Source organism: Ochotona curzoniae, unplaced genomic scaffold (genome assembly GCF_017591425.1).
Source record: "Ochotona curzoniae isolate NIBS_2020 unplaced genomic scaffold, NIBS_Ocur_1.0 scaffold_4701, whole genome shotgun sequence".
In the NCBI taxonomy this organism is placed as follows: domain Eukaryota; kingdom Metazoa; phylum Chordata; class Mammalia; order Lagomorpha; family Ochotonidae; genus Ochotona; species Ochotona curzoniae.
Window position 1 is genome coordinate 71646493 of NW_024467122.1, and position 25654 is coordinate 71672146.

The window sequence follows — 25654 nt, forward strand, 5'->3', positions numbered from 1 at the left end:
AACGTTCACCTAGTTGATCAGGGTGGGAAGGGCCAAGGATCAGGGGAAAGTGGGCAAGACCCTTGTTTATTCATTTTCTTTTTCTTCTTCCTGTATCTGGGGGAGGAGGGGATACAATGGAGACACCACGCCCCGCCTCCCAACCGCCTCACTACTGATGTCATCCCTGGGTCCCTGTGGTAGAACATTTTCTGAGGATTCTGGTGAAGTGGTTTTGATGGTTCTGAGATGCTTTCCTTTCCAGGAAATAGCATCCCACTCTTCCTTAGCTAGCTTGTCCTGTTCTACCTCCAATCAACACCTTCTCTTCGTCCTCCCTTGCTCTCATGCAGTGCTTTTGCTGCCAAGTGTGTTATTGACAGGTACTTTCCCCCTTGGGGTTTTTCCAAGTTTTGTTCACTTTTTTAATTGGAAATTCAGATATACAGAGAGCAGGAGAGACAGAGAAGGATCTTGCGCCCACTGGTTCATTCCCCAAGTAGCTGCAATGGCTGGAGCTGAATTGATCCGAAGCCAGGAACCAGGGGCTTCTTCCAGGTCTGCCACATGGGTATAGGATCTCAAGACTTTGGGCCGTTCTTGACTGTTTTTTTTTTGCCAGGCCACGAGCAGGTAGCTGGATGGTAAATGGAGCAGCTGGGATATGAACCAGCACCCATATGGGATCCCAGTGCACTCAAGGCAAGGATTTAGCCACTAGGCAATTGCACTGGGCCCTACACATTTCTTAAATTACAAGCATTTTTCAGTCTTGTTGCGTAAATCTCATAGTTTCAGTTATGTTACTATCTGCTACTTTTAAGCTAGCGTACACTTAGAAATATCGGGGCACTGAGCTTTTGTCCTTGTGCAGCTTTATGGGTAATGTTTCATTATGTGAAACTCCTGGGTCAGAGATAAAACACCTTATGATTTACGGCAAAGGCGGTAGCCAGGGTCAGTGTTTTTGAACTGTTCTCTCAGATCTGATTCCTCCAGGGAGCACTGCGATGAGCCGAAGCACTAGATTGCGTCCCATGAAAGAAGACAAAGACCAAGGACCTCCTGGGCCAGCAGCAAGTGTAGCAAGCAGTGAGGAGGTTGGCTTGCTCTCTTTATAGGATTAGCTCTAGAAACTGCTCGGCAGCAGGCACATCCTGCAGGAATGTTCCAGACATTTGGGACCCAAGGTGGACCGACCCTCAACACGCAGCACTTGACCTTGTCCCTTGGTGTTTTGGTGAAGGAACACAGGCAAGCTGACACCACATTTCACTCGTACGTGTGCTGTACCTCGCTTCCACAATCAGGCCTGGGTTCCTGCTGGTGTGTTACCCTGAAAAGAGGTTGATGAGTTTAAGCAGACTGCCGACGGTGTCCATGGCAACCAGCAGGGTTGAGATACTGATTTTCAAAAACATGTTCACCAGCAGGCATGGACATACAGAGGAGTGTTGACTGCAACCCTGTTACCCTGGTAAACAGAGCTCTCCCTGTCTGGAAGGCAGAGTGGACGGGGGCCCTGGCACTGACCTGGGGGGCAGGACTTGGGGGGGGTCTCTGTTGCAGGCACTTGGTGGCCAGTTCTGCTTATCTGTGAGCTGAGGTGTTCAGTTAATGTCACTCTCCTCAACAGAGCAGGAGGTGTGTTTGCACACTGCCTGCGGGGTGAGGAAGGAATGTGGCTTCTGGACAATGATTCCTGTTTACCCTTTACTGGCCCCTTGTCTGCAGGGGACATGTTCCAGGACTCCTAGTAGATGCCTGACAGCACAGGTTCTAGCCAGTCCCATGGGCACAGTGATTTTTTTTCCCTTCTCATATAGTCACAACCGTGATGATAAGTTCAGTGTATAAATCAGATATGGCGAGAGGGTGACAATAAGCAAGATTAAAGCGGGACATTTGTAGGTACTGAGTGTCCCAGAAGCTACGTGAATAGGGTCACACTCTCTTGAAAGGGTCTAGGCAAATAGACAAATCTGATTTTTTTGAGTTGTCATTGACTGTGGGTAATTGAGACTACGGCAGCTGAAATTGTAGATAAGAGGGGAAGGCAGAGAGAAAGATCTTCCATCTGTTGGTTTACTCACTGAATGGCTGCAGTGGCCGGAGCTGAGCTGATGTGAAACCAGGAGACAGGAGTTTCTTCCAGGTTTCCCACATAGGTGCAGGGGTCCAAGGATTTGGACCATCCTCAGCTGTGTTTCCAGGCTGTAAGCAAGGAGTTGGATCAGGAGTTGAACAGCTGGGATTCAAACTAGTGACCATATGGGATGCTGGTGCTTGAAGGTGGAAGACTGGCCTGTTAAGTCGTGGAGCCAGCTCCAAAATAAATAAATCTCAACACACACATACACACACACACACACACACACACACACACACACACGGACAGAGATTGAGAGACAGAGAAAGAAAGAGAGAGAGAGAGGCAGGATGGGGGAGCTGCAGCCAGGAGTCCTGAACTCAGTTTGGTCTCCCAAGAACTTGAACCATTACCCATTGCCTGTCAAGGTGTGTGCTAGGATGCAGGGCTAACTGTGCCTTTGTAAACACTGTGAATGTTCAATAATTAGGGCATGGCTGCAGGAATTGTGCCGTGCCTAGCTAGTCTCATAAACACAGCCATTATACATTATTACAGTAGCACGTTTAATAACATAATATTCATGATCTTATGTTAAGTGCAAAAAAAAAATTACAGAATTCTTTAAGGGTACGGCTGTGATTTTGTTTATTGAACTGTATGCTTATATGTGCATAGATAGATATGAAGGGATTTCGAAAAGATCATGAGAAATTTAGTGACAATGGAAGTTTATTTTGGGGGCCATAACAGGAATCCCATGCATAGCTCTTTTTCATAATATGCAAATGGACTGGAAACCTTACTGCTACTTGCGTAATTTTATATTGGTATCTGGCATTTAAAAATTTACAATGGAAAAAAGATTTCTCAATAAGTGTATGTTGCTAGGTCATCAGAGAAGCAAATGCATTTGAAAAAGGACCTCAGGATTAAAGCTACGTGTATCAAAGTGCTTTGAAAGCCAAGCCATATTTGCTCCTCCACAAATGTGTGACACTATTTGCGTTTTTCCAGGGCTTTAGAAGCACAACCAGATCCCTGAGTAAGGCTGTGAAGTCGGCTGTGAGGGGGTCCTTCTGCTGGGCTCCTGGGGCCCCGCCCACCCGCTCACCCCGGCAGCTCCCGAGCCCCGCCCCCGCTTCAGCCCGGTTTGTTTTTCTCCTAGCCCTGAATCCCCCACCCAGCTCTCCTTCCTTGCTCACGGGGCTGTCTGGTCTTGTCTCCCGGGTGATTCATGCGTCAGAAATGGTAGAAGCCTTAAGGCCAGGGCCTGTCTCTGTGCGAGAGCTGGGGCCCAGATTGCACGGTGACATCACCATGTGCGTGATGAGGGTTTTTGCCTGCACATTCCAAGCTGGATGGCAGGCGTGGGTGTCTCTAAGCTAAGCTGCGGGCAGGCTGTGATGGACTGCTTAGGCCTTGTGGCCAGATGCAGGTGAGGGCAAGGCCACCCCTACCCCTCTTCCTGTGGGATCTCTCATCCCAGAGTGGCTAGTGCTGACTCATTCTCTTCCGTTCCTGAAGTGGCCACTACCAGAGAAGCTGCTTTGCAGGGAAAAGGCCTGATAGGAGATAGGAGTGGACAGGGCAGGCTCCTGCCCAAAAGCACAGGGGTCGGGGGATAGCTGGAGCTGGGTTTGTAGCCCCTGGGATGCTACCTACTCTGTGTTATAAACACAGACACAAAGCACTTCCAAGCACCTGCCAGGCACAGTTCCAGATGTCCGTCCTCTATTAGCTCACTTGTTCTCTACAAGCAGTTCATTAGGTAGTTACTCTTATCATCACACCCACCCTACAGATGGGGAAACTGAGGCACTGGTTGGCTTAGTGACTGGCTGCAGGTGTCAGGATGAGGATGAATCCAGGGGCCGAGTTTCTTGGGTTAGAGACCACAGTTGGGAGCCACGCTTGCTGGAGGAAGTAATCACGTGACAACTACTGTTTCTCCAGTGCCAGGCATGGTGCTGGATGCTATGTAGTGATGTTCTTGTGTAGCCATGCCAATGCCTTGGCCGAGAAGGAATGTCACACTAACTCCCAGCCAGAAGGACAGGACACCATTTGTAAGACTCTACGTCAAGGACTGGGCTTCTTTGAGATTACTACAGCTTCAAGAGCCAAGACGTGTCCATGGATAACCATGACTCAGGCTCGCATCAGAGCTTGATGAAGCTGGGGAAGGCTCAGAGGTCACAGGGTCTAAACTCATTGGGACCAGTGACAAGAACTGACTTGCTTTGCTTAATCCTGCAGGGATTTCGGGGCAAACCCAGCAGGAGAATAATAATAGCTCACTCTGGCCTGGTTTGGTGGTGTGTATGTGTGTGTGTGTGTGTGTGTGTGTGCCAGTCATCCAACCAGAGAGGTACTATCATTCCCATTTCAGAGGCAGGGAAACTGACCCGTAATGTTACACAGCTAGCAAAGGGGGAGGGAGTGAGGTGGCCAGCCGAGGGGGATCCAGAGTGTGGTTCTGTCTCTGAAGCGTCATGTTCTCTGTTTGGCTGGGCCTGCGATGAAGGTACTAGAGGGGAGAGTGCTTTGCAGGGTTGTGACAAGCTGTACACCGAAGAGTTATTCTTAAGAGAAGGCAAGGGTCCCAAGAGACGTGTCAAGTGGCAAGTTTGGGAAGATCGCCAGGAGGGCAATTTGCTGTGGACTTGAACCTGTATTCCCTAAGGAGTGCCCAGGGTGGGTGGGAGATGGTGTGGGTGGAATTACCTACATTCCCTCCTGACACGGGATGGCTGATGAGTTTCTCTACTTGGCTCCTTGGTCCTAGTGAAGTGATGGGAACCAGAAGGAAACCTCTGGCGGATGCCTAAAGCTGGGATCCCAGCTGCAGAGAGCAGCATGGGCTGGGCAGCTGGGAGGGGAGACAGAGAGGCACAGGAGGTGGCTGCCAGGAACTGAGGTGTCAGGCGGCTCTCCCACATTCTACTTAGAGGTGGTGCTGTGGGCAAGCTGCTCAGCATTCCTCTGCCTCAGTTTCCTCATCTGAAGAATGCAAATGATGGTGTACTTCTAAGGCGCGGGTGGTTTCAATGCACCAACCTATGTAGTGTTTACTCCGTGCCTGGCCCAGATAAGCACTCAATAAAAGCTGGCTGTTGTTATTTCTGTCATCATAGTCCCAGGATATCCGGCTGGTGTCACTGTGCCAGGAGGAATGGGACAGGCTAGAACACGTCCAACTCAATCTACCTTCCCAATGCGTCTGAGTTGAGCAGGGGTGAGCTGGTTTGCAAAGTAACACAGATTAGTTCCCCACCTCACTACCTTCAGTTCTGTTTTTGCTCATCGATGGATGTATTTAAAATATATATATATATGTATAGTTTTTTAAAATCTATTTTTGAGGGGTCCAACGTGGTAGCCTAATGGCTAAAGTCCTTGCCTTGTATGCGCCAGGATCCTATACAGGCATTGGTTCGTATCCTGGCTGTTTCACTTTCCAGGAAAGTGCTTTTGGCCTGCTTTTGGCCTGGAAAAGCTCCCTGCTTTTGGCCTGGAAAAGCAGTCGAGAATGGCTCAAAGCTCTGGGACCCTGCACCTGTGTAGGAGACCTGGAAGATGCTCCTTATTTCTGGCTTCAGATCAGCTCAGCTCTGGTCATTGTGGCCACTTGGGGAGTGAACCAGCAGATAGAAGATCTTTCTGTCTCTCCTTCTCTCTGTATATCTGATTTTCCAAGAAAAATAAGTAAACCTTAAAAACTTAAAAAAAAAATCTTTTATTTTTGTATTATTATTTTTATAGAGAGAGAAGGAGAGGCAGAGAGAAGTCTTCCATCCACTGATTCTCTTCCAAAATTGTGTCAACTGCCAGTGCTTCACCAATTTGAAGCCAGAAGCCAAGAATTTCTTCCTGGTCTCTCATGTAGGTGCAGGGTCCCAGGACTTTGGACCATCCTCTGCTGCCTTCCCAGGCCGCAAGCCGAGAACTGAATGGGAAGTAGAGCAGTTGGGAAAGGAGCCAGTGTTGATATGGAACACTAGCATTACCAAGTGTAGGATTACCTCACTACCCCACCATGCTAGCTTCAGTTTTGCTTTTTTTTTTGGGGGGGGAGGAGATGTGTTTATTTTGAAATGTAGAATTACAAAGAGGGCCACATACACAGAGGAAGAAAGAGAGACAGAGAGACTTCTTGTCTGCTGTTTTATTCAACAAATGTCCACAATGGCTGGGAATGGGCCAGGCAGCAGCTGGCAACAAGGAGTTTTTCCCAGACCCCCTGAGGTGGTGGCAAGGACCCAAACACTTGGTCCATCTTCCACTGTTTTCCCAGGTGCATGAGGTAGCAGCTGGATTGGAAGTGGGGCAGCTGAGACTCCTGTGGGATGCTGGTGTAGCAAGTTGTGGCATCTGTTTTTCAGGCAAAGACAAAGAGGCAGGGAGCAGAGGAGGCAGAGGTCCACAGCTGTCCTGCAGCCTGGGCTCACAGAGTTTCTTCACCACAGGGTCTGGGTCATCGCTTGGATTTCTGGAAACTTCCTTGTGTGAGGTTTGCTGGAATTCCTACTCCTGTCACTTAGCCTCCCCACCCCAGCCCAATCCTGTGGGTTTATTCCCCATTTTCAGGGACAGGTGCATTCCTGCAGGAAAGATGCATGTGTGGGGGAAGTGCTTTCTCTTGCTGGGGGACTGCCGGGCTGGCAGAGAGGCAGACAGGAAATGAGTGCATCTGTAACAGTGTATTTCTGTGGAGGATGGCCTTAAAGTCTTTGGGTCCCTGCACCCATAGCAGGAGACCCAGAAGCAGCCCCTGGTACCTGGCTTTGGATCTGCTCAGCTCCAGTTCACTGTGGAGTGAACCAGCAGATGGAAGATCTTTTCCTCTGCCTCCCCTTCGCTCTCTAATCTGCCTTTCCAATAAAAAGGGTATATTTTTAAATGATTACTGAGTAACCCAGGCAGCCCAGAACCCTGTCCTATGTAACTGTGACAAACACAGATAAGGCAGCAGCTCAGAGCTCCTGCCTGGGGGTTGTTGAGGGCAGAGGTGTCTCCCTGTCTGGCAGAAGCAGCTACAGAATGCAGGACCCGAGCCTGTCTCTGGTGTGCCTCTTGGTCCGGTCACCCCTTCTGGTCCAGTTTTATTCCTCAGTTGCAGTGGGGAGGAAAGAGGAGGTCTCTTATAGAGCAATGAACGTCTGCATGAATCAGTTCTCCCTTAGAAGGCAAAACTGGAACAAGGTACCTGTGTTTTGACTGGGAAGAGAGTGCTACAAAGAATGACCATGACAGGCGCTTCTTGGGGGGTGGGAGGCAGGCCGACTTCCTGGATTGTCAGCTTGTGCCCAGATAATCCAAATTGGAGGCAGGGATAAGAGGAGCAGCTTCCCAACTCTTTTCTATTAGCTCTCTCAGAGACACTTCCAGGAGCCTCATCTTTGGCCCTGATTTTCCAACTATTTTTAATTTGGGAGGGAAAAACCCACGCCTCATGTAAGGATCTACAGATAGGGAAAGCCGTGCTGCAGATTGGAGGGGAGAATTTGAAATCAGGTATGTGGACTTTGGAGCACAGCTCCATGGAACTTCAAAAAAAAAAAAAAAAAAAAAAGGATGTGTCCTTCCTCTTGGAAAGGTGGGCAGGGGAGAAGGGAGAAGCAACTTTCACGGGCCTGGAGCCTCATCACCTCCACTGGTACCATCCTGGAAGCCCAGCATCTCCTCCTGACCCCGATGCTTCTAGTCTTACGTCCAGATCATTGTTAACACAGCAGCCGGAGTGATTGTCAGGGGGGAATATCAACAGGCTCTTGTTATTTCCCCGTTTAAAACTCTTAAAACGCCCACCATCACCTGGCAGAACGTAAACCCTGTGCCACAGGTTCTTGGGCCAGGTGTATTCGGCTGCCTTTCTCTCTCCATCCCTTAGGGCGCTAGCCACATCTGCCTTTAGGATCCTGAGCTGAGCCCACTGCTCTGCAGTGCTGGGCCTCCACACCAGCTAGTCTCTCTGTAGGGACACCTTGGGGTTCATCCTGGGGGGCTCCCAACACTCCTTTCATTTGTTTCATAGTCAAGGATGATAATGAAGTGTCTTGCCTATCGCTTGTTTATTATCTGCTGGCCCCACTACACAAGCCCCCGGGGAGAAGGGCCTGTTCCAGCACTGAGCAGAGCCTGGTACACACTAGAGCTCTCAGTATTGGTAGCATAAACGAGCCTTTCAAATCCTCACAACCATCTTGGGAGGGATGGGAGAACACGGGGGTTTCAGCACTGTCTGACCAGGCAGGGGCCACCTCGCCCCTTGTACTGCGGGGATGGCCTCCCCTCCATCTTCCTCTCCCTTCTAAGCCCCCATCCCCAGGGAGGGCCAGCCGCACTTCCGGTCCCTTCGGAGAACTAGGGCGGGGGCGAGGGTGGACTCGGACCCTCCCTGAGCCCCGCCCCCGTTCAGCATCAGAAGGGGCGCCCGCAGCATCTGTAGGGAAGCGTGATAGGATCCCCGGTCCCCTGGCTCGGGACTCCCACGGTCCTCAGGGTCGAATGTGGGCGAGCCGGAGGTCCCGGTCGGGGGAGCTCCAGGAGGCCGGAGCCAGCCAGCTCCGCGAGGCAGAACCTTTCTTCCGCACGGCCTCGCTTGCCCGCCGGCAGGCTTTGGAGGAGACACCTCTCCCCACTTAACCGCCCCTCCGGCTCGGCCCGCCCCTGCCGGCGCCGTCGGGGAGGCGCGGCTTCCTGCCCGCCCCGAGTTCCGGCGGCGCCGCTCCCGGGACTGGCCACGCCGGGAGGAGCTCTCGGCCGCCCGTCTGCAGCGGCCAGCGCCGGCGGCCCGAGTCCGGGCAAGCCCGAGGCTGAGGCGGCGGGAGGCCCGAGGCCCCCGGGGCGGAGGCGCACCCCTCGTTCGTCCTCGCCGCCGCGGCGCACACGCGCGCGCTCCTCCCGCGGGACCCCGCCGGCGACCCGTAGCTCGGGCACGCGCCTGTCGCAGCCCGCAGGAAGGAGGGGTCCGGCCCGAGGCCCGGGGCGGCGGCCGCCATGGAGATGCGCTGGGCCCGGGGCCGGCGCCTGGAGCGGCCGGGGCGGCCCTGAGCGCCCTGCTGCTCGCCCCGGCCGGGTGGCCGACGTGCCCCCGGTGCGCTCTCCGCCCGCGCTGCTGCCTGGGCGCGGCGGCGGCGCCCTGTTGAATGGGCTGGGAGGGCCCCAGGTTGGAAGTGCTGGCGGACGCGGCCTCCGGGGGCGCAAGGCAGCAGCCGCGGTGGCGACCAAACGGGTGTTGGAGTTGGCGGCGGCCATGGAGGGCCTGGCTGGCTATGTGTACAAGGCGGCCAGCGAGGGCAAGGTGCTGACCCTGGCCGCCTTGCTCCTCAACCGCTCCGAGAGCGACATCCGCTACCTGCTGGGCTATGTGAGCCAGCAGGGCGGGCAGCGCTCCACGCCTCTCATCATCGCAGCCCGCAACGGGCACGCCAAGGTGGTGCGCTTGCTGTTGGAACACTACCGGGTGCAGACCCAGCAGACGGGCACCGTGCGCTTCGACGGGTAGGTAACAGCCCAGCCCCAGCCTCCCCTCTGGCCGGCGGGGTCCCTGCCCTGCTAACGCTGACCTAGGTCCTCGAGGCCTCGCTCTGCAGCCTCCTGCTGGGCTGGCTACCCTTCCTGGGCGGGGGGCGGGGGGGTGTCCTTAGCCGGTTCCCTTCGTAGGCTGCGTGGCCACACCCTCGTCTTGAAGAAACACGCGTCGTCGGCTGGACTGCACGAGCCTTGGGGGAGCAGGTGGCTGCCCTTCCAGCGTTTGCTGTCTTTCTGTCCTAGATAGCCGAGGTTAGAAAATGAGCAGCGAAGACCTGTGATAGGATTGATTCTCAGGCTATCCGATCCTTACCCACCACCCCTAACCCTGCTCCCGCCGCACCTGCTCCCCGTGCCGGGTCCCCTGCAAGCCCGCCGGTCCCAGAAAGGCAGTCCAAAGCAGCCCCCAGAACAGGCCGCAGCTGCAGCCTCTTGAGGCATCTCCTGCAGCCAGCCATCTCGATCCCGGCTTTCCCACCTTGCTGGAGTCTCCAAGGCTGGCTTCAGACAAGGCCCTGAACCTGCCATTGTTGAAGTTGCTGATTGATACCCGGGAGGGAGGCCGAGCAGGGGCTTGGCTACTTGCTGGATTTTGGAGGTTGGGGGGAGGACTTCTTGGTTAGGAGATGTGGGTCTGAGTGTACCCACGTCTGTCCTGTGGGTCTAAGTGTACTTGTTGGGGTGTCAGGAGGACCCTGGAATTGTCTGGTTCCACCGTTGCCCCTTTTCTCTGTGCCGGAGGGCCATGAGATGTCTGGCAGGTGGCAGCTGCCTAAGGGTTTTGCCTCGTCGGGGTTTGCTTTTGTTGACCTGCACCCGTAGGTGAGCCGTCTTAGCATTGTCTGCTTGAAATGGATGGGGTGTAGGCGTAAAAAGCCGCAGGTCCAGTGTGGGTGATGGAAAGCTGCCTCTAGCAAACCTGAGGGAAAAGGTAGTTCTTTCAGATGACTAGCATGGTGTGCATTCTTTCTTTCTTTTTTTTCTGTTAGAGATGACAAAATATTTTTGAGCATTACATTTTTAATGAGATGGTAGCCCGCGGTGTGGAGGCCTACCTCCCCAGCCACTTCTGTAGACATTAAGGATGTGTTGCTCTCCCCACTCCAGTTGACCAAAGATGGCAACCTGGTTGGCGGTTGTTTTCCTGGCATCTGTGCTTCCGTCATTCCCTGCATTCCTGGGCTACACCTTGAGGAGGAGGGCCATGTAATGACCCCTGACCCTGCAGGCGCCATTCCAGCTGGACAGGCTCAGGCATTCATCACGAGAGACATCTTGGCGGTAGCAGCTGCCTTGAGCTTGCCGAGGCCTAGCTGGATGAGACAGAAGAGTCTGGAAGGAACACAGTTTTCTCAAGAATTTAGACGGTCTTCGTTTGTGGCTGCTTTCCTAGATCAGTAGAGAGAAAGATGTTTTGAGTGGCAGTTACAGTCGGAAGTGACTAGAGATGTAGTACTGAGACCAGGTACTGGCTTACCTTGCCCAGTGGTCCCTAGTGACATTAAGGGGTTTACTCAGCGTCTGCGTGAGCCAGCTTCTGTGATGGATGCTGGTGTGCAGAGCTGAGTGACATAGTGTTCCTATCCTGAGGGAAAACTGCCTGGGGCAGGGAGGGTATGGAGAGAGGGTAAGATAAGAGGGGATGGATATGTCAGTGAGTAGTTGCAGGCGCCGGCTGGTTTGGACTGGAAGGAATCTTGTGGACTGGTGAGGGTGTACAAAAGGAGGGGAGTTGTCCAGCTTTCCCTGGGAGAACTCGGACAGGTGTCACCAAAGAGGTGATGTTGGATGCTGTTTTCAAGCTTGGTAGGACAAGAAGGGGAAGGGGGATGTCCCGTGGTGCAGTTAAGTGACAGGTGTTTCAGTGCTATGACAGATTCTGACTGGAAAGACTGTGGGTGACCAGAGAGAATTTGAGGGTTCTTGTCTGAAATATGGAGAAGAAGGCGGTAAAAACCGCAGTCTTCCATGCTTCCATTCTTTGCAAGTTTCACCTGAGCCTTTTCTTGCAACTGTGTATCTGTTTAGCCTCTAGATCTTTGTAATTAGGAATTTATTAGCTTCTGCGTTACAGTAGCTAGTATTTATTTATTTAATGTCTATGATGGGCACCACCCCTGGGTCAAACTTGGTAGGACAAAAAGGGTAGGGGGATGTAAGGGATATAAGGACATGGAAGGGTTCTTTTGAGGAGTTTATTCATTAATTAGTAAGAGAAAAGAACTGGATCTCATGGCCACCTTTCTACCCATTCACACCCCTTAGTGAGATTGTGCTGTAGTTTGTCACAGTCATTTTGACATATCTGAACCAGAAAGTGTTGCTTGCAAATGTGATGGTTTTCCTGTGTGCTCTTTGCAGCTGTTGTGAGAACGCCCCCTGAGTGATGCTAACCTTGGAGGTGCACTCTCCCTCCAGGAGCTGGCTGTGATGAGTGCTAGGCCTACACTGATCTCCTCAGCTCCTGTAACCTCCCAGAGGTGGGGACTGATAGCTTCCTGTGTGTGCTCCAGTAGAGTAGGGTTCTTTAGTTTTAATCACTTGTGTACCATCTTGCCAATTTTTTTTTCTTTTAAGATTTATTTATTATTTTTGTTGGAAAGTCAGATTTATAGAGAAAGGAGAGACAAAGATCTTCCATCCACTGGTTTACTCCCCAAGTGGCCACAATAGCTGGATCTGAAGCCAGGAGCCACGAGCTTCTTCCAGGTCTCCCATGTGGATGCAGGGTCCCAAGGCTTTGGACCATCCTCCATTGCTTTCCCAGACCGCAAGCAGGGAGTTGGAGGAGAAGTAGAGCAGCAGGGACATGGACTGGTGCCTGTAAGGGATCCTTGCACATTCTGGGCAAGGATTTAGCCATAAGACTGTCATGCCAGCCCCTTTCCCAATGTTTTGACTGAATTATTCACCATCTGCTTTGCTATCAACTTTTAATATCTTTTTAAAAAATGTTATTATTACTCATATACATCTTTAGACTGTATTAGTTCTTTCCTGTGACCCATTATCTGTGCCATTTCATGTACTAAGTTGCATAGACTTTTCACTGCACACATGTGAGCCAAAGAGGGAGACAGATGTTACAATAAATATCAAGCAATTAAAAATATGTGTTCTGCCTAAACCTTTTATAATGCTTTAGGTGACTAGAGTAAACTGATGATACAGCCTCAAGTGGGGAGGGGATCACCCTTCTGGATGGAGCTCTGAAGATGATTGAGCCTGGTGCACAGTTCTGGGAGTGTATATTTGAGATTATTTTACAATGACTTAGCATGTAGACACAAGATGGATGTGAATGGAGTATAGGAAACTGTTCAAGAAAATTATAGACATGGGGGAGACATGGTGGTGCAGTGGGTTAAGCTGCCGATCAGCATGCCTGCATTTCATTTCAGGTTGGCTGTGGTGGAGTCCTGCCTCTGCTTCTGATCCATCCTGGTAATACTAACCCTGAGAGGCAGCAGTTGATGACTCAGCTCCCCGAGCCCCTGTCACCCACAGGGGAAAGCTGGATGATGTTGCTGGCTCCTGGTTTTGTCATAGCACAGCCCTTGCTGTTGTGGGCATTTGGGGAGTGAGCCAGAAGGTAGAAGGTATTTTTCCTGTCTCTGTTGCTATGATTTTATTATACATATATTAAAAATTTATTTGAGAGGCAGATTTTACAGAAAGAGAGAGGAGTTTTCCATTCACCGATTTGTTCCCCAAATGGCTGGAGCTGAGCTGATCTGAAGCAAGGAGCTTCTTTCCATCTCCCATGTGGGTGCAGGGTCCCAAGGACTTGGGCCATCCTCTACTGCTTTCCCAGTCCACAAGCAGGGAGCTCGATGGGAAGTGGAGCAGCTGGGACAGGAACTGACACCCATATGGGATGCGGGGGCTGCAAATGGAGGATTAACCTCTTACACCATCGCATTGGCCCCTAATATATTTTTTAAAGATAAACAGAAACGTTAAAAGAATGTTCTGGAAATGGAACAGAGCAAAGGGGAGGTGTCCTGTGTCCAAAGACCTGATTGCTTGGTGTCAGTTTGTGGGGACTAACTGTCCTGGAGGATTTGCCCACGTCTGAGAATTCCGACGGGTCTTTCACAGTCGGCGCTGGTGCCCGTGTTGTCAGCACACGTCCTGAAGAGCTCCTCCATCACGTGGCTTCATCCAAAGCCAGCAGCGATGTAGTAAGGAGCTTCATTCGATCTGATAAATGATTTTAAAAGTTCTGATCAAATAGTGCCGATCAGTTACATTCAGTGAATTTTCTTTCCATTTAAAATGCATTTCTGTTTCAAATTGGATCCAGAAGTAAATGAGCTTGACCTTGTATTTAGTGTTCTCTCATCATGAACCTTCCCGTCATCTGATAGATATCTATTTTTAAGATTTATTTATTTTTATTGGAAAGGCAGATGTACAGAGAGAAGGAGAGACAGAAGTCTTCCATCTGCTGGTTCACTTCCCAAATGGACACAGTGTCCAGAGCTGAGCCAGTCCAAAGCTGAGCTGACCGGAAGCCAGGAGACAGAAGTCTTTGAGTTGCCCATATGGGTGCAAGGTCCCAAGGCTTTGGACCATCCTGTGCTGCCTTCCCAGGCCATAGCCAGGGAACTGGGTCTGAAGTGGAGCTGCTGGACACGAACTGGTGCCCTGGTGGGAAGCCAGTGCTTACAGGTAGAGGATTAACCTGTTGAGTTGCCCACTGGCCCTGTATGTTTTGCTTGAAAAGGTGGCTGTCTCATAAAATGTACTAGAATTAGCATCTGGTTTTGGACTGAATCTGGAAGGAGTGTTCTACACTATTTCTCCTTTAGGAACTTAGTGAATATTGTATTAATTTGATTACATTTTATGTTAAAATGCACAGTGTTTTGTTCTATGGCATCATTTTAGCTAGATTTTATGGATGTAGGAATGTGTTTGGTGTTAGGGTAATTCCTTTGAATCTGCTTAGTGTTTTGGTTGCAGTGTAGATGTTCTGAATTCACCAAGAGTAATGAATCTGAGGAACTGGCTGTCTTACCCTAGCAGAATCCCTGAGGCAGGTGTTACTTTGGCTCGTGGTTCTGAAGGGTCACAGTTCAAGATTGGCTGGGCCTGTGGGTTTGGCCTCTGATGCTGGGGTTCTTACTGACAGCTCCAAGCTGGTGCAGGGCAGTATGTGACAAGGGAGAGCAGGTGTGTGTCTCTGTGTGTGTGACCCTTTTCCTCCCTATTAATGCCACCAGAATTCCATTATGAAGGCTCCACCCTAGGGACTCAGATCAGTCTAATTAGTTCCCTAAAGTCCCGCCTCTAAACCGTGATCTGCACCGCTGCCATGGATTTAGTGTTAAAGCACTGTCTGAGTTGAGGCCAGATCATACACCAAATAGCAGCAGTAGCCATCTTATACATTTGCAATGAATTTTTGAAAAAGATTTATGTATTTATTAGAAGGGCATAGTGATACAGTGAGAGAGATCAATCTTTTTTTTTTTAATATTTGTTTGTTTTTATTGCAAAGTCAGATATACAGAGAGGAGGAGAGACAGAGAGAGAGGAAGATCTTCTGTCTGATCATTCACTCCTCAAGTAACCACAACGGTTGGTGCTGTGCCGATCTGAAGCCAGAAGCCAGGAACTTCCTCCAGGTCTCCCACGTAGGTGCAGGGTCCCAAGGCTTTGGGCCGTTCTTGACTGCCTTCCCAGGCCAAAGCAGGGAGCTGGATGGGAAGTGAAGCTGCCGAGATTAGAACCGGCACCCATATGGGATCTCACACATTCAAAGCAAGGACTTTAGCTGCTAGGCCACCGCGCTGGGTCCAAGAGAGATAAATCTTTGACTTGCTTGATTATTCCCCAAATGCCCACAACAGCTGGAGTTGGAGCCAGGAGCTTGCTGTGGACTTCGTGTGTATGGAAGGAACCCAAGCACCTGGGCCATCGTCTCTGGTCAGGCACATTAGCAGGAAATGGGATCCGAAGTGGGGAGTGACGGACACCAGAACCAGTAAAGGTTGAGGTATCTCTGGCAGGGACTTAGCATGCTGCACTGCACTGACCGACCCATGGGTACCTATTTTAATGTTGCATTTCTTCAGTTTTAGGTAGCTTAGCTTCACATTTCTGGCATATGATAATTGCATAATTTAAAAAACAGTACAAAGAAACATTATCATTAATCATGTAAATGTAACTACATATTAACTATGTATTTTTTGATAGATTATTAGCTTGACAAAATGCTATTTTCACTAAACAAAATGGAACAATGTTATACTGTGTTCTAATTTGATGCCTTTTGTGGTATTCAGAATGTGTTGGTACACAGTCAGCTGTCTGAGATGGACAGTGTCTGATGGGTTCTACAGGCTGAGGGTGAGAGGAGACAAGACAGGGCTTAGATGCTCAAAGTGAGGAAACTATTTGTGTTTATTTTTTTTTTTTTTGTGCATGTGTGTGTTTCAAAGCCTCTTTGATGTTTTGTACATAGTGTGAAGTAGGAATCAAAGCCAGTTATTTTCCATTCAGATTGTCTTGCTGCTCCAGCTGGTGTGAAAGAGCGTGTGTGAACGTCTACCTGAATTTCACTGGAGCCTTTGTCATAAATCAAATTATTCTCATAAATCAAATTATTCTCTTGGTAAAACTTGGTGTCTTAATTACTGTGGTTTGTCCTCCGACTTTTGCTTTGCCTCAGTATTCATTCTGTTTGTTTACATTTTCATGTACTTTCTAGAATTGTCCTGAACATGCTTTCACAGGTGCTTATGTGCACCTACCAAACATACATGCCACACAGTCTCCTGGGATTTTGATTTGTATTTTATTTATCCTTTTAGGGAAGAATTGGCCTCTTTATAGTATGGAGTCTTCTGAACTATGAGTATGGAATATTTCTCCATTTGTTCAGGCTTTATTTATTTATTTATTTATTTATTTTAAGATTTATTTTATTTTTTCATTGGAAAGGCGGATATACAGAGAGGAGAGACAGAGAGGAAGATCCTCCATCCGATGACTCACTCCCCAAGTGAGCACAACAGCCGATACCATGCCGATCCGAAGCCAGGAGCCTCTTCTGGGCCTCCCACGCGGGTGCAGGGTCCCAAAGCTTTGGGCCGTCCTCGACTGCCCTCCTAGGCCACAGGCAGGGAGCTGGAAGGGAAGCGGGGCTGCCGGGATTAGAACCGGCGCCCACATGGGATCCCGGGCGCGCAAGGCGAGGACCCTCAACCACCTGCGCCACCGCGCCGGGCCCTGTTCAGGCTTTATGTCAGGAGTGCTTTTGCAATTTTCAATGTAGAAGTCAACATTTATTTTTATTTTATTGGAAAGGCAGATGTACAGAGAGAAGGAGAGACAAAGATCTTTAGTCAGCTGATTCACTCTCCAAGTGGCTGCAATGCCCGATCCGATGCGAGGGGCCAGGAGCTGCTTCTGGGTCTCCCATGCAGATGCAGGGTCCTAAGGTTTTGGGCCGTCCTTGACTGCTTCCCAGGCCACATGCGGGGAGCTGGATGGGAAGTGGGCAGCTCATACACAAACCTGTATCCACATGGGGTCCTGGTACATGTTAAGCGAGGATTTAGCCATCAGGCTACAGTGTTGTGCCCAGTGTTCTGATTTTTTTTTAAAACAGATTTTTTTTTTTTTTTTTAATTTGAAAGGCAGAGTTAGAGAGTGAGGAAAATAAGAAAGGAGAGATCTCATTCATCTGCCTGGTTCCTTTCTTAAGTGGCCACAGTGGCCAGGGCTGGGCTAAGCTGGAGCTGGAAGCTTGGGACTCCATCTGGGTCTCTTTCCTCCTTGTAAGTGCCTGGGTACTCAGGCTTTCCTAGCACATTAACGGGAAGCTGGAATGAGGAATGAACCAGCCTACTTATGGGATGCCAGTGTGGTGCTGACAGCTTAACCTGCTGCGCCATTGCACTGGGCCCTTCTAGTTTTTTTTTTTTTAAGTGCTTCTTAAATAAAGTAAAATGCATGTATGTGAAGTATATAGTTTTATGAAAAAATATTTCCCTGGAATACCGATGCCTGTGGCCACCAGCTGATTGGCACAGGATCTGGTACCTTCAAGTCTGTCAGTACTGTCACCTCCATCCACAAGTCACCACTGTTGCTGAGAAAGTTTTTGCTTGTAAATATTTTGTTGTTATTTTAAATGGAAGGAAGTAATCACTTGAATTACTATACGGCAAGAGTTTTATTTGCAGCAGAAAGGGAGGTGTTATTTCTGTGTGTTGTTCTCTGGAATCAAACTTGTTTATGTCAGTGTATTTTGTGCTGCTATAGCAAAATATTTGAGACTGGGTAATTGAGAAAGTAATTCATTTCTCACAGTACTGGAGACTAGCCCAAGATTAAGTTGCCTGTAAGTTTGGGTGTCGTATGAGGCCTGTGTCTCTTCTGGCAGGGAGCAGAAGGGTCTTGATTCACAAAGGGCCGAGCCCTCTGGCCTCTGTCGCCTCATAAAGGTCCCACCTCCTAGTACTGTCACATCTCCAGATTGAATTGTGGAGGGAACATGTTCAGATCACAGCACTAGGAGAATTGTTCTTTTTTCGCAGAGAATTGGCCCTGTGTTAGAGCATAACGTGGATGGGAGCAGTTCAGTAGTGAGGTTCTTGGTATATAGACTGGATTATGCTGGTGAATATTGCTTTCGTCAGCTTTTTCCCTTACTATTATTGGTTCTAGCATAACATCTAAATATGTCTAATAAAAATCTGCTTTTCAGGCCTTTTGGTAAGTACTAGGATGGAAATGAGTTGAGACTGGGGAAAATTGAAAGTGGAATGATGCGAGGCTCATTTTGTACGTGAAGTAGAGAACCTAGAAGGTAACGAATGTTCAGTGAGTGGTGAATGTGGATTCCTCAAGTCAGCCCTCTGGGGAGGCACCTGCTTGGTTTTCTGAAAATGTTCCTTGCTTCCTGATGTTGGTAGTTTTTTTTTTCTCATTTAGTTGAACACATAGAATGTAAATACACGCATAGTTTTAAATCATTAATATATCTAGAGACAAATTTAGCAGCTTTTACAAGATGAATATAATGGGCTGAGTGTGCTACTCCCATTTACTACCAGCCTCTGCCAGTGCATTAGCTTGTTGATAAAGAAGTTCTAAACCTCCTTTTATTTCTTCTGTGTTTTCTGGTGATTCTTTGTATTTTTTTTTCTTCAGAGTTATGTATGGCAATAATAATAGCTAGCCCTAACCTTAACCCTCACCTTAACTCTAACCACAACTTTAGCCATAGCCCTAATTATAACCTTAGCCCTTGGCCTAGTCCTGATCTTAAAGTTAATGATAACCCTAACCCTACCTCAACCCTAGTCGTGGCACTGACCCTAACCCAGGTCCTGTCTTTAAGTCTAGCCTTACTCTATCACTTAACACTAGCCCTATCCTTACTCTAGCCCTAATGCTCCCTTGAACATAACTGTAACCGAGTCTAACCCTAATCCTACTAGGAACAAGTGCCATGCAAAGTGCTTTTTGAACTATGTCTTTATTTTCACAGAATCTTGTCTTTTAATGTGCTAGAGAGTGAGACTTTGGTTGATTCAGGAAGTGTATCCTTTGAACTTAAGGCGCGTGGGTGGCTGCCATTATGTAATGGTGTGCTGTTTCCGTACGCAGGTATGTCATCGATGGCGCCACTGCTCTTTGGTGTGCTGCGGGAGCTGGGCACTTTGAGGTTGTTAAGCTTCTGGTCAGTCACGGGGCGAACGTGAACCACACCACCGTCACCAACTCGACCCCCCTACGGGCAGCGTGCTTTGACGGCAGACTGGATATTGTGAAATACTTAGTTGAAAATAATGCCAACATCAGCATTGCCAACAAGTACGACAACACCTGCCTGATGATTGCAGCATATAAGGGACACACTGACGTGGTCAGATACCTTTTAGAACAACGGGCTGACCCCAATGCTAAAGCACACTGTGGAGCCACAGCATTGCATTTTGCGGCTGAAGCTGGCCACATAGACATCGTCAAAGAGCTGATCAAATGGCGCGCCGCTATCGTTGTGAATGGCCACGGAATGACACCCCTGAAGGTAGCTGCGGAGAGCTGTAAAGCTGATGTTGTTGAACTTTTGCTCTCTCATGCTGATTGCGACCGAAGAAGTCGGATTGAAGCTTTGGAACTCTTGGGTGCCTCCTTTGCCAATGACCGTGAGAACTATGATATCATGAAGACATACCACTATTTGTACTTAGCTATGCTGGAGAGGTTTCAAGGTGATAGCATCCTTGAGAAGGAGGTTCTGCCACCCATCCACGCTTACGGGAACAGAACTGAGTGTAGGAATCCTCAGGAGCTGGAAGCCATCCGGCAGGACAGAGATGCTCTTCACATGGAAGGCCTTATAGTTCGGGAGCGGATTTTAGGTGCTGACAACATCGATGTTTCGCACCCCATCATTTACAGAGGGGCTGTCTATGCGGATAACATGGAATTCGAACAGTGTATCAAGTTGTGGCTGCACGCCCTGCACCTTAGGCAGAAAGGCAACAGGAACACCCACAAGGATCTGCTTCGATTTGCTCAAGTTTTCTCACAGATGATCCATTTGAATGAGACTGTGAAGGCCCCCGACATCGAATGTGTTCTGAGATGTAGCGTTTTAGAAATAGAGCAGAGCATGAACAGAGTAAAGAATGTCTCAGATGCCGACGTCCACAACGCCATGGACAATTACGAATGTAATCTCTACACCTTTCTGTATTTAGTGTGCATCTCCACCAAAACGCAGTGCAGCGAAGAAGATCAGTGCAAAATTAACAAGCAGATCTACAACCTGATTCACCTGGACCCCAGAACTCGGGAAGGCTTCTCCTTGCTGCATCTTGCCGTCAACTCCAATACCCCGGTGGACGATTTCCACACCAACGATGTCTGCAGCTTCCCCAACGCGCTTGTCACCAAGCTGCTGCTGGACTGTGGCGCCGAGGTGAACGCGGTGGACAATGAGGGGAACAGCGCCCTGCACATCATCGTCCAGTACAACAGGCCCATCAGTGATTTTTTGACCTTGCACTCAATCATCATCAGCCTAGTGGAAGCTGGCGCTCACACCGACATGACAAATAAACAGAATAAGACTCCGCTCGACAAAAGTACCACGGGGGTCTCGGAAATACTGCTTAAAACTCAGATGAAGATGAGCCTGAAGTGCCTGGCTGCCCGAGCAGTTCGGGCTAATGACATTAACTACCAAGACCAGATCCCCAGAACTCTTGAAGAGTTTGTTGGATTCCATTAAGTGACTGGATATGTAAAATCGTTTAATGTGGTGCTAAAAAGTAAAGGACTTTAATCACAGACAATAGAATTATGTGTTCATAAATTCCGCTTTTCTTTCCACTACCCTTCCTCCCAACCCAGCCTTCCTTAGTTCTGTATTTGTTCTTCTTGCCTCCTATGGGAATCGATTTCAAACACACTTCAAACAAAGCCACATTGTTTAGGTGTAATTAAGAGTTTGAGGTCTTTGGATGTTGGTCACCTAGCAATTTGTTATTTTTGTTTTTCTTCTTTGAAGTAACGAATATAAAATATATTGTTTGTGTAGCAAGGGACATTTATGATTTCAAGTTGGTGATGTTTAAACAGCTGCCTACACAGTATTTGTGTTAAGCTGGTGTCGGCGTGTTTTCCATGCAGCAGTTTTGAGGATCTTGTGAAGAGAAAGAAACACAGAAGAACGTTGAAAGTAGTGGGATTGTCCAGGTGTCCTGCACGTGCCAAGCTGCTGTGGGTAGCTGTCACTCTGCCATTGTCTCTGTGGAGTGGTACAACCCGTGTTACCATCGGGAGGATTGAAAAAAAAAAAAAAAAAAAGAAAACACAGCTGCAGATTAATTTGAACAATGTGCTACTTTAATAACAGTTGCAAATGTATATTAAATCCTTTGAAATTATTGTATTTTTGTGACTACTATATACAAAGTGATAGTAATCTTAAAAGCCAATTTTTCAGAGAATACTGATGAACTCTTTGCCTTTAGTGCAAATTCTTCCAAGCCTGTTTCAATGAAATTGATCTAAATTGCAGCAGTCTGCATTTGATTCACTTTATGGACATGTAAAAATTATGAATTCTGTGTTTTTGTATGCTCCAAATTGTCACAAGATGGTTACACTTTCTATTTCCTTTTTTCCCTTCCCTCTTGTGTTGTGTCTTTCACAATGTGGAAAACTCCTTTTCCAGAGGGCATCATTTTTGCCTCCCTAATAAGGTGTTTGTGACAGATGAAAAGGAACCAGGATATTTTTGATTTTTTTTTTTTTAGTCTTTCTTAGTCTGTGAAAAGAAGTAGAAAAGCAAGAAAATTACTAGTGTGGTCTAGGAAATAGAATGTTTTTGAGGATGAAGGTAATTCTTACTTCCACTTGAAAGGGATTTTTTTTTTGTCAGAACTGCAAATTTTTCAGCCACCCAATGTTCCCTATTCTGACAGCTCTACAGAAGTCTTTATGATTTTGTTTTGTTTTGTTCTGTTTTATTGGCAACATTTTAACTGTCAGATACTGAAAGTATTCTGTGGTTATCTTTTCAGCATCACAGAAATTCAAGTAAAGGGTACACATCTCTTTCTCTTGATGTTAAAAATGATAAAGTAAAATTAGCTGTATCTGTAATTTTCTCTCTAGTGCCAAATGAATGCCTTAGCTACTCATAGTGCATGGTACTTACTGTAAGTGAAGACCTGCAGCTTTCTTTTCCCTTAATGAAAAACATTATAATGATGTAGATACATCAGATATACACTTAGACAAACCGATAAGGTTTCAGTCGACATATTGTGTATGGTTATTGCTTTGTCAAATCTAAGAGGAAAGTTGCAGTTGGATCAGTGTAAAACAATGACCAAGCCAAAATCAGCACCTAGGGCCTTAAATACAATGGAGACACCCTGCGGAAAGGAGTGCTTGGAAGGATGGGAGGAGATGGAGGGGTTTAACAACTTCTCCCCTCCAGGATGCAAGATACTTTTATTGCTGCTGTAGTTTACACTTTTGAGTGTTGTCTTGCTTCAGTTAGGGAATGTTTTAATGAGAAATTCTGTCCTGTTGATAGATATATGATTTCCTAACATGAGATTTTTTAAGAAAGATTTTTTGGGGATGGCTTAAAGAAGGTATTTGAGCCCTAATTTGAAAATTACCGATCTGAATTCTACTGGTATGAGTCAAGGAAAAACTTGTACCGTGCTCTTGACAGCTTTCAGTGGCCTGAAAGAGAAAATGCACTTCCTCCTCCAGGTGAGTGGCTCATACCTCCTCCATGGCTGCGCTCAGACCCTCTGTCCTTCACACCACAAGGCCTGCCCAGTGGACAGTCTGAGGAATCGCTACAAGACTTGGTATTCAGTTGGTTCCATTCTTAATGTGTATGATTTTTGAAACACCAACCTTGAAATATCAGATAATGTGGCATGTTTTAAAAACACATTTCATCCTTTTGGCAACCCAAGACCAGCGCTATTTAAGACATTGCTTACACAATGAAGAGACTGATTATGTACATATTCAGACATCAACATTTAATGTCAGTGTCATCGAGAAGGGAAGACTATGCTAGAGAAAGTCAAACGGTGCCGACTGGAATGCTGACAAAGTTGGAGAAAGAATTTGAGAGTGAAATAGATATGAACTGTGCTCATGGTAACTAGATTTTTTTTTTAAATTATAGTATAGTAGTACATTGTGAGTTATCTTGCTGAGGATCTGTCTTGTAAAATCAATGTGTTTTGTGAAGCACCTGTATAAAACCATTCTTGAAGCAAGTTACCTACATGCCTGTTTTTTAAATTTTGGGGGGGTAGAGTTATTTAAAGGTGTGTTTAGCTAAACCCTTCCCCAACTTAGTATTTTTTGTTTGTTGTTTTAAAAGGAAAATAGATGATAAAGGTGATAGTTCTACATCTCGGCTCACTGAGAGCCCTAGGCTGTGTGTGTCGTGCAGCCACTTGGGTTTTTTGACTTTGATTATTGGTAAGATCTGCTCTGAACAGAGAGCAGTCTGGGTTCCCTGAGGACTTCTGCAGATCCTGATGAGCTAGAGGCCTGGGTGGATGCTTTGTATTTGCAGATCTTGACTTAGTGGACTTTAGACTCGTAATGGAGTTGGAGTTAAAATAACTCAAGGAGTGTTCAACAAGTCCGCTCACTTCCTTGATGCCGAGGAACCGAAGAACCGATGCTGACAACCTTTACGTTGACTCAGTCCACCCTGGCTTGCTCTAGTAGGGCCACAGCCCACATACCTAAGGTCCTTTGCTGTGGAAACTTACAAACAGATAAACTAAAAAACAGCTTCTCTGCAGACTGTGGTCTTTCTCCTGAGGGGTTCATTTCGCTGATTACAGTGACTGCGAACAGTGAGACCGTAGCTCGGTGTAAGGCACTGAAGTGAGGTGGGATGGGCCAGCCGCTCCCCGCTGCCGTCTGTTTGGTGGTTTTGAAAGTCAGTGTTTCCAGGGAGCTGCAGCCCTGTAGGTTTCCACTGTAGTGAGGCAGCTTACTTTCTGAATGAGACCACTTCGGCTAATTGAACCTGAAGCATTTTTTGTGGGGCAGGGGATTGGGGGGGTGCAGATGGATGTGCTATACCTGGGATGAATTACCGTTTGCTGGTTTAGAAGCAGCCGGCAGTTGAACTAGTGAGTAGATGAAAGAAAGTGTAACGGGCTTGTTTTCATGATCGTTTTTCTGTGAAAACCTTTACTGTTCCTCTTCAGAGTAGCCAGCTGTGTTAATGCCCACCCAGTTGGCTAGTCTGTTTTCCTCACTGATTCTACTCTAACACCGAAAGGGGTTAAAGAAAACCAAACTTTGCCTTTTTCGCTCTGTGAGAAGGTTTTAGTCCAGAAGATTGTCAGCATCTCCCTTGGAGATGTGCAGCTGTATTCTGGACAGCACCTCATTGTGTGTGTCACATTGCAGCACTCTCACCTGTTTCTGGCAGACTTGCCCACAGTCCCATGGGCTGGCTTGTACAGCGTCCGCTCCCCCAGATACAGGATCTGAAATAAATACTGCGTTGATAGTGGTGATATGTTCATTTTTTGAAACTGTAAAGTAAATGTGGTCTCTAGTCCTAGGTTTGTGCTGTGTACTTTTGTGTTACTGTGTAGAGCAGGGGCAGTGACTTGAAGGCTATGGGGCATGGGTCTTGCTGTGTGTGCAGGGGCGAGCACTGCTGAAGTACTAACAGCTTTTCATTTGGAGGTGATCATGGGATGGGTGGCCTAACCAGAAAAATGACAGAGTGACGAAGCAAGATTGCCAAGTGATGACACGGACAAGGGTCTGTATCTATTTTTTTAATACAGTGTTGTAAAATTTGTGCATGGCTTTTTTCATTGTTGCTTAGTAATTGGAGAGGAAAACAACAACGAAAACCCTCCGCTTTCCTAACCAATCTTTGCAGGGGTACGTCACTGGGGAGTAGAGGATGACGCCTAAGCTATTGGTTGGAAGCATCTGTCCCTGATAAGCTCCGCCCCACCCAGCAGTCCTCTGTGGGTGTACTTCACTGTGAATTATAGCAAGCCAGTGATGTCCTTCAATTGTGTACTTTTGTCAACTCATTTATGTGACTTTAATAAAATAGTGAAACTTGCTGACTGCGCCAGAGGTCTGTTAGTGATTTGTATTATTGCATGGCATTTCTTTTTTGTTTTTTTTTTTTTTTTCTATTTGAGTTTGACAAGTAGAATAATTTTTAAGTTCGTGGCAATTGACAGTCCTAATAATTGCTCAACTAATTTGGAACTAACAATCTTGCTGTATAAAAGCAAAAATATGGTGTTTGTGTTTAGTAAATGTTTGAAAAAAGAAAAACCACCTTGTAGTTTGTGTCTTTATTGTTCGTTCATTGTGCCTAAGTTGAGATCATCTTTTGTTAGTTCATTAAGAAGGAGTTCTTGGAGTTATACATGGGCATGGAAGAGATTTCAGATAGTAAAGAAAATTCAAATAATTGTCTCCACTTCCTCTTTGCGCTGTGCGGAGGCGGTGGGCAGCTTTGGTGTGATTTCTGCT

The 25654-nt window shown here is 47.7% G+C and overlaps 1 protein-coding gene across 1 annotated transcript; it reads left to right on the forward strand.

Annotated features, from left to right (window-relative positions):
* The first annotated feature begins 8808 nt into the window (after positions 1-8808).
* Positions 8809-25454, forward strand: FEM1B (fem-1 homolog B). Its single transcript, XM_040968531.1, has 2 exons — positions 8809-9574; positions 19235-25454. Exons 1-2 carry the CDS (start codon positions 9327-9329, stop codon positions 20865-20867), a joined length of 1881 nt encoding a protein of 626 aa, XP_040824465.1. The 5' UTR covers positions 8809-9326; the 3' UTR covers positions 20868-25454.
* Positions 25455-25654: the final 200 nt, after the last annotated feature.